The sequence below is a fragment of the Gossypium hirsutum genome, chromosome D05, assembly GCF_007990345.1.
Source record: "Gossypium hirsutum isolate 1008001.06 chromosome D05, Gossypium_hirsutum_v2.1, whole genome shotgun sequence".
Taxonomy (NCBI): Eukaryota; Viridiplantae; Streptophyta; class Magnoliopsida; order Malvales; family Malvaceae; genus Gossypium; species Gossypium hirsutum.
In genome coordinates this window covers 10,663,896-10,671,742 of record NC_053441.1, presented here as the reverse complement: position 1 = coordinate 10,671,742, position 7,847 = coordinate 10,663,896, and the positions used below count along the sequence as shown (strand labels likewise).

The 7,847-nt window shown below is 35.8% G+C and overlaps 2 protein-coding genes across 2 annotated transcripts; both read right to left on the bottom strand.

Annotated features, from left to right (window-relative positions):
• Positions 1-3,018: 3,018 nt before the first annotated feature.
• Positions 3,019-5,341, bottom strand: LOC107906461 (palmitoyl-monogalactosyldiacylglycerol delta-7 desaturase, chloroplastic). The gene is made up of 5 exons (XM_041093674.1): positions 4,621-5,341; positions 4,402-4,542; positions 4,175-4,315; positions 3,563-3,669; positions 3,019-3,453 (listed from the first exon to the last, which is right to left on the bottom strand). The coding sequence occupies exons 1-5, from the start codon at positions 5,191-5,193 to the stop codon at positions 3,255-3,257; spliced, it is 1,161 nt and encodes a 386-aa protein (XP_040949608.1). The 5' UTR covers positions 5,194-5,341; the 3' UTR covers positions 3,019-3,254.
• Positions 5,342-5,773: 432 nt separating this feature from the next.
• LOC107906462 (phosphatidylcholine:diacylglycerol cholinephosphotransferase 1) lies at positions 5,774-7,746 on the bottom strand. Its single transcript, XM_016833457.2, has 3 exons — positions 6,699-7,746; positions 6,397-6,534; positions 5,774-6,218 (listed from the first exon to the last, which is right to left on the bottom strand). Exons 1-3 carry the CDS (start codon positions 7,119-7,121, stop codon positions 5,904-5,906), a joined length of 876 nt encoding a protein of 291 aa, XP_016688946.1. The 5' UTR covers positions 7,122-7,746; the 3' UTR covers positions 5,774-5,903.
• Between the last annotated feature and the right edge of the window lie 101 nt (positions 7,747-7,847).

The window sequence follows — 7,847 nt, the reverse complement described above, 5'->3', positions numbered from 1 at the left end:
AACATGTCATATCCAATGCGTTACGACACAACGTATCGAATTCCTGATACGAGAATACATGCCGAAAAATTAACTTATTTGAAAGATATTCAATTATCTCGATTTTAGAAAAGACCATATTCTGTAAGTTAGAACACGATCTTTAATTACCGAGAACATTTAAAAACTTTTGTTTGAAAAGATCCATGTATTTGAATTTATCGAGGAAAATCAAAATCCCGTAAGTTAGGGTACAATTTTCTCGAATCGCCAATACACAAAATATTGCCTTATATGAAATTTTCATTTTTGCATGTTTGGGTAAAAAATGTAATGTTTGAAATAATGCGTGAACAAAAAGGTTGCGTTGATGGGGGTGACAATTTATAATATGGTGAAATAATTTTTGAACAACATGATATACGAATGAATTACCATAGCATGAAAATACGAGTAAACGAAATAATACATATAATCTAACATAGATAATCTATGAAACGTTTAAGATAACATAACATATATAGCATTGCAACATAAATAATATATGGAATAATTTAAAACACTTAATATCTAAAATGATATAGTACGGTTTATTATAAATAATGTTTATAAAATTAAAAAATGAATAAATATATATATATAATGAAAACTGCTAAAAATGATAATATGAAGAAAAAAGGTTAACGTTAAAATAAAACATATTAGGGATTAAATCGGGACAATAATGGAATTTAAAGTAAAAACTGTATTAAAATAAACGAATAGGACCAAAATCAAAGGTGCGCGAAGGCCGAGGACCAAAACGGAAATATTCCCCGTCCTTTAAACGGCGCCGCTTTAGGGGGCAGCATCTGCGCATGGTCGAAGGACCAGATTGAATCGGAAGCAAACTTTGTAGCCAAAATCAAAAATAAAAATAAAAAAGGATCGTATTGAACACGCCGCAAAGCAGGAGGGGCCGATTGCGCAAATATCCCCTCAGAGCCAAAACGCGCGGATCCCCTGGAGGGTAGGGTCGCATGCGCGGTTATTGGGGGGGAATGATGTAAAACGACGTCGTTTAGGCCATGGCTGCTTAAGCCCAAAACGGTGTCGTTCCATACTTAGTATAAAATAAAATAAAAAACCAAAGAAAATCAGTTTCATCTCATTTAAAAAAAAATTTCAGAGAGCTCCCCACCCCGTTCGGCCTAGAGTTTCGGCCGTGAGCGCCGCTGTAGTGCCACCATGACCGGTGGCCGGCGTTGCGCAAAAGAGGCATTTCAACCCCGGTTTTTTGGTGTGCTCAAAGATCCAACCTTCTTTGGCCTAAAAGACCAAGAGAGGGCACCCCTAGCCCTCCTTTTAGGTCTGATTCCGACAACGGGAAAAGGGACTCCGACGACCGGACTTGAGGGGCTATTCCAGGCGAGGTTTTTCTTTCTCTTTCTTTGTTCTTACTAGTTGTATGTAAAAAAAATAGAAAAAAAAAGAAAATATACCTTCGAAACTTGTTTTCTGTTTTTATTTTTCTAATGTTCGTAAAAAAGGAAGAAATCATTACAATGCTCGTATTCGGCTTATATAACCGATTTTAAAATCCTTAAACTTCTATTTTTTTGTCGTTTGCGATTTGGATTGTGTTGTTGCGTGTGATCCTTTCTTCTGCAGGTACCCGTGGCCGACAATGGTGGCAGAGGGTGTGCAAGGAGGCTGGCGGCTAGGGGCAGACCTAGGTGCGGCGCACCTAGGGTTTTTTGGCTAAAAAGGGTTTAGTTTTGGGCTAGGGTTAATTTTGATTTGGGTTGGGACTCTAGGCTTGTTTTTTGTTTTGGGTTTTGTTGGGCCATATTGGGCCTGTTGTAAATGGACCGGCATTCTAATTGGGTTTTAATTTTTGCTTGATTTTGGTTTGGGTCATATTGGGCCCCAGGCAAAAATGGGACGTTACAATCCATATAAACTTACAAGCATTGCAACAATAGAAGATAAAGCATATTCCAAGGGAAAGAAACCAAGTTGCAGATCACATTGCTAATATGGCTACAGAAAGGAGTACAGATACGCAGGTGTTCAAAGGCATTCCTAAAGAATTACTACTTGTTCTTAAAATTGATACAATAGTAAATTTTTGTCTATATTAATTTCATTTAGATAGTTTGTTCATTCACAAAATAAAATAAAATAAAACCTTTCAAAAAAAAACCGAATATTATATCCAATTAATAACACTTACTCCCTTTGGAGTCTTTAGAGTTAAAAATGGTCTTTCTCTTCACAATTGCTTTAATTCTTTTAGAGTAATTAAGGTTATTAGTCATTTTAATCTCTCTAATTTTCTAATTAATCTATCAATTTAAAAAGTTGAATTATCTCTATAAAAAAATTGAATTATTGGTATTTACCTTTTTTTTTTCATAATGCATTTTTACTTTTTAGTATTAATTACTAAATTACATTTATTGAAACTTTTACCCTTATATTTTAATTGTGAGAGTTTTTTTTTTGTAATTTGCTTTTTATTTTCATAATACTTTTGAAAAGAATTTTACTTAAAACATATTGGTAAATTGTATACTTAAATATTTCATTTCTTAATAAAATTAAAAAATACTTTCAAAAACAAAAAAAGTATTAAATATTATTATCAAAAAATTATTAAACATTATTTTACGTTTAGTAAAATAAAAATTCTACCCATAAATCTAAATTCCTAAATTATAAAAAAAACCATATAATTAAAAAGTTAAAATCTTAAAAAATAAAAATAATAAAATTTGATATATTGAACATTTATTTTATAATTTTAATTATTAAATAAATATAACTGAAAAGACAAGTCATGCATAGCGAGGCTGTATTCCTAATATAATAAATATTCACAATTCATCCATACCTAATTTTAATGTTAAATTCAGATTAGTCTTTTGATTTTTTAATCTCCTAATAATTTTAATATTTACGACCGCCTGGAATTAATTATGATAATTGCAGGCATAAAAACTTTATAATAATAAATAATAAATACTTATTAACAATGAAAAGAATCAAAGTTATAAATTAACTATGGTTCAACCTTTATATTTATTGCAACAGGTCTCAACAAACACAGCGAAATGTTGCAGTTTCAAGCCTTAAGAACTTTTGGGGTAGGCTGTTGATAATGGAACTTGAATTCAGGTAAAGAGTGAGGAAATCTAGTTCACAGCTAAGGGTCATCATTGTTAAGCAAGCTCCTTTAAATGAAGGCCTGAGGCCCTGAAGATTAGAATAGAAGGGTTTCCAATAGAGACACCTCAGTTGTTGAAAGCCATCTTTTGCTTGTGAAGTTGAGAAGGTAGCTTAATCTCAGTTGCTACTCCAACAACTTGAAGAAACTTGATTACATACCATGTCAAATCCAGCTGCCACCACTCCAGACCATGTCGGGCTGAGTATTCAAATGCATGGTGATTATTGTGCCAACCTTCTCCGAATGCAAGCAATGCCACCCACCTGAAAGAAAACATTCTTTACCAGTACCTTGATAAAAAGATATCAACAGACAAGAACCATATATATGTATAAATATATATGAGCGAGTGAGGGAAGTCAGTAATAGTACCAATTGTTCTTGGACAGATCACCAGTATTCCATGCTTGCCTCCCCCACACATGGGAAGCTGAATTTACAAGCCAAGTGATGTGGTATACCCATATTGTCCTCACACCCTGCCAATTGTTTCATGTCAACGCATGCAGATGAGCTTATTTCTCTTCACTAATGCACGTTTCACATGTGGAAAATTAAATTTTATAGAAACTGCTCCAACCCAAATTTGTTTCATCTTCATTCTTACTAATCAAAGTGTAACACAACAGGCATGACAACCTCAACCTCAACCTCAAGATTCTTACAGCGTTGGCTTTGTACTGTTCTTAAATGTACTCTTATTTATTCTTTTGTTATGTTTTGGTTAAACTGTCGAAACTGCATCAATATAAGCATGGCAGAGCTTAAAGAATCAAGTGGATAAGACTTTTCCAGCTTCTGATCCCGTCCACAAGCTAGAATTTAGCATGCTTTGCTTTCTCAACTTTCTGTCATTTTGGGCTATGTTCTGTTCACGTGAAAGTAGGTCCACTAGCTCTGTGGCAAGTGGAAGGCCCACTAATCAAACAAAATAGGCTAATCCTCAAAATATAGAATGATAGAGAAATTGAGGAACATGCTTACCATTCCCCAGACTAGGAATGGGAACCCACCAAGAGCAAATAGCAAAGCTCCAAGTGCGATTGGATGAAGGATATAGGTACTTTGAAGGAACCTGTAGAAGGGTTGCTTCTCTAAATCCCCAACATTGGTTGAATCTCCACGCTGCAAATGTTCCATTGATACAAAACAATGAATATATATATATGAGACCTTACATGTTTGAGGAAGAGATAGAGAAATAGACGTACCTTTTCAATTACAGTGCTGGTATCGAAGAGCCAGTTCATGTGGCTAAACCAAAACCCTTCAATGGGGCTATGGGGGTCTCTCTCAGAATCACAAAATTGGTGGTGGTACCTGTGTGTGCTAACCCAATCAATTGGATTCCCCTGAAATCCCCAAACCAACAATCAAATGAGATTGCCATTCGCATGGAAGTATTTCTCAAGGAATTGAAAAGAACAGACCTGAAGTGCTTGTACTCCACAATAAGCAAACAAGTACTCCAGCCATTTCGGAAGCTTGAAGCTTCTATGAGAAAGATTTCTATGGAAAGACAATGTAATCCCCAGTCCAGTTACCAAATAGAGTCCAGCAGCAAGCCAAAAAGCAGGCCAATTGAAGTAAAAAGGTGCGCAAAGGCTGAGTAAATGCATGGCCAAGACAATACCTGCAGAGGCTATATCCAAAGCGTTCCAATTTCCCCTCCAAAACACTTCCCTCCTCTTTTGCACCACCACATCAGAGAACAAAATTCTACCCTGGGTTTTCAAATCATGGTCTGGTTCTTTTGCTACAACTGACACCCCATTAGCCAAAGCCGACACTTCCCCATTGCTGTAACTCCTACGTAATTGAGTTACAAAACTTGAGCCCAAAGGACTCTGCTTTCTCTGTATTTGATTTAATTCCGAGTCTGGATGGCCAGAGTTTAGGACTTTGCAAGAGAAACGTCTAGTTTTGGCTGTTGGTGTTACTCTTTGAAGAGGTGAAAAAGGTAAGGAGTTGGGCTTTAACAATGCAGATATGATTAAAGCCATTATGGTGTCGACTCAATTAGTGGGTTCAAAAGAAAAACTGGGTTTTATAGAAGCCATGGTCGGTTTGTAGCTAAAGCCAAAATTTGAAGATTTTGGGGTTATTGTCAAATTATATAGTCTTTTAAAATGCGGGAAGAAATTGTGGATAATAGAAAAAGGAAGGTGGTATTTGTTGCTTGTTTAGATTAGAAGAGATGTGGTGAAACGACATCCATATACTTTTGTAGTCAGGTTTTGTTTGTTTTAGCCCTTTACTTGTTTTAACTAATCTAGTTGCCATGGTTTACATATTTTTGTAGGTCTCCTCTCTCTCCCTATCCAAGCAAAGTTATCCTCCTATCTTGCCAAGTTGAGTTCTTTGTCTAGCGAAGTTAAAAACAGCCGCAAAAGCGTGCGAGGAATGGCAACAACTTGGTCATTCTTTCCGTCTCAACTCGACCCTTTTCGGCCACACGGTCGGTGATAGGTACCACTCAAAATCTCATCATTTTCGGACCCTTTAATAATTATGTTACCATACTCGAAATATCAAAATAGATACATGTTTGGTATTGGTATATTTAATTTTTGGAATTTTTAATTTGCGAGAGTTTTGTGTTTGCCATTTACCAATGCCAGATGATAATGTTTACAGTATGATAGAAAATATATACATATAAGAAGCTTGCTGAGTAGCATCTAAATCCGGAAATCATTAAAAGAGTGAAGGGTTAACAAATCTCTTTCATGGAACGAGAGAAAGTGGAGGTTTTCGTTGTCTTGCTTTGTTCATATTTACCAGCAAGAAAATCAAATAAAATTCCAGCACCAAGGCCAACAGCCAAATCAATAGTATAGTGACCCCTGGTAGCTAACAGCCTGAGTGATTGAAGCACATTGAGAATGTCAAATAACCAAGCCATTCCCCGTCTCTGCATTCGTCTCATGTCTAACGATGCAATCACTGCTCCGGCTACGTGCCCTGAGAAGAAAAGGAAAAACGACACATTCCCTACTGGAAAATCTACCCCCGACCCTAAAAATTCCTGCCATTCATCAGCCAATTTACAATCAAATTAATATCTATAAAATAAAGTCTCGATTTCATGTCTACACACACACACAAAAAAAAAGAAGAAGAAGAAAAAAGACAGTGCTATCTTAGCCCAAAAAAAGATAAAACAAAAACTGGAAAAGGGAAAAACATAAAAATGGAGTATTAACCTGAGGTAATGGGAGCTGCGTTGAGCAACCAAGAATCCCACGACATGTAAACATGAACAAAGCAGAGATTGTAGCCCTTGGCCGACCCTCGATTATCCATGCCCATACTATATAAACTGTCTGCATCAGAACGAACACCTAAACACAACATAAATGGAACCAAAGTTGGATTGGGTTCAAACCTTTTTTTTTTTTTGGCTTAATATTGCAAACAAATTCAAAGTACATCAAGCGATTAATTTCAAGAAAAAGGGGAAAAAAGAAAAAGGATCTTTAAAGAAAAATTAAAAGCTTTAAACTACCGTATTAAGAGCTGCTAAAACCGTGTTAAGTAGCGGCCGCGAAGCCAACGCGCGATGGAAAGAGCGGGTGAGGAGGAACCCCCAGTCCAAGGGCGGCGAGGAATGAGGCACCATCCGGATCGTGTATTCCACGTACATGAAAAACACCATCCCCACCGCGAAAACACATGGTATCCGATGAGATCTCACCACGTTAACAACGTCATTGAGTGTCCACTTCATGAAAGAGGGTTTCCCAGAATGAACGCCGCCATTGAAAACGTGATAATCAGCAACATTGCCATGAACGCCTGTTTTCTTATTACCCATAACTTTAACGTTGTTGCTTTTGCAGTTACCCTTATCGGGAGGTCTATAAGGAGAGGTAAGAAGGGTCGTTGTGGCGATGGTACTGAAAACATTAGCGGAAGATACCCGTTTCATGGTTGTTAACAGTGCTAATAGAACGAAACATGAGAAGAAGATACTGCGGGATGGATATATATAAAGGGAAAGGGAAGGAAAAATACAACGGCAAAGTTTCCAAAGAAATGTAGGTGAGAAAATTATCCCAGAAAAGGGAGAAAACTTTGTTTTTTTAACGTTTTTGTTAAAATTTAGAAAAGTTTGATTTCATTGGTGATTTGTCGTGGGTTTGATTTTTCCTCTGCTCAGTTTGTTTAAACGATTGTAGTTTGGCCAAAAAACCTTTTATACGGATCTATCAAAACGCCAGCGCTGGAACACATCCAAACTCACCTGAAAACCCGAAAAAAATTCTGTTTTAAATATTGTTTTCTCTCGGAGTTAGTTTACGTACTTTTATTTAACCTCAGCCTTTCTTTTATACGAAGAAAGAGACCATCTTTTGAACTAGGAGCAATTGCAAAGAGAATAATAGAATTGGGATTTATGTCTTTACATTTTTATTTGGGAATAATTCATTAAACAGAAAATCTGCCCTTTAGTTTATTTGGGTCGGAATTTAAAATATAAATTTAAATATAATAATAATAGAATTTGAGGCTAATGAGAGTTTATTCATGCGTCTAATTCCATTTATTATTATTAATTTGACTATGTTAAATTGAATTATTATTTTGAATAAACCGTAATTTAAGATTTAAAATATTATTTAATTGCTCAGTCATATTAAAAAAAGTCTGAAAA

Excerpts from the sequence above, each read along its gene's own strand:
- LOC107906462 (XM_016833457.2), bottom strand. The coding sequence starts at position 7,121 with ATGAAACGGGTATCTTCCGCTAATGTTTTCAGTACCATCGCCACAACG. Across the intron at positions 6,535-6,698 it reads TTTTAGCAGCTCTTAATACG|GTGTTCGTTCTGATGCAGAC; the intron begins GTAGTTTAAAGC and ends TGTTGTGTTTAG. Across the intron at positions 6,219-6,396 it reads CGCAGCTCCCATTACCTCAG|GAATTTTTAGGGTCGGGGGT; the intron begins GTTAATACTCCA and ends GATGAATGGCAG.
- LOC107906461 (XM_041093674.1), bottom strand. The coding sequence starts at position 5,193 with ATGGCTTTAATCATATCTGCATTGTTAAAGCCCAACTCCTTACCTTTT. Across the intron at positions 3,670-4,174 it reads CATTCCTAGTCTGGGGAATG|GGTGTGAGGACAATATGGGT; the intron begins GTAAGCATGTTC and ends AACAATTGGCAG. Across the intron at positions 3,454-3,562 it reads GATCTGTCCAAGAACAATTG|GTGGGTGGCATTGCTTGCAT; the intron begins GTACTATTACTG and ends GTTTTCTTTCAG.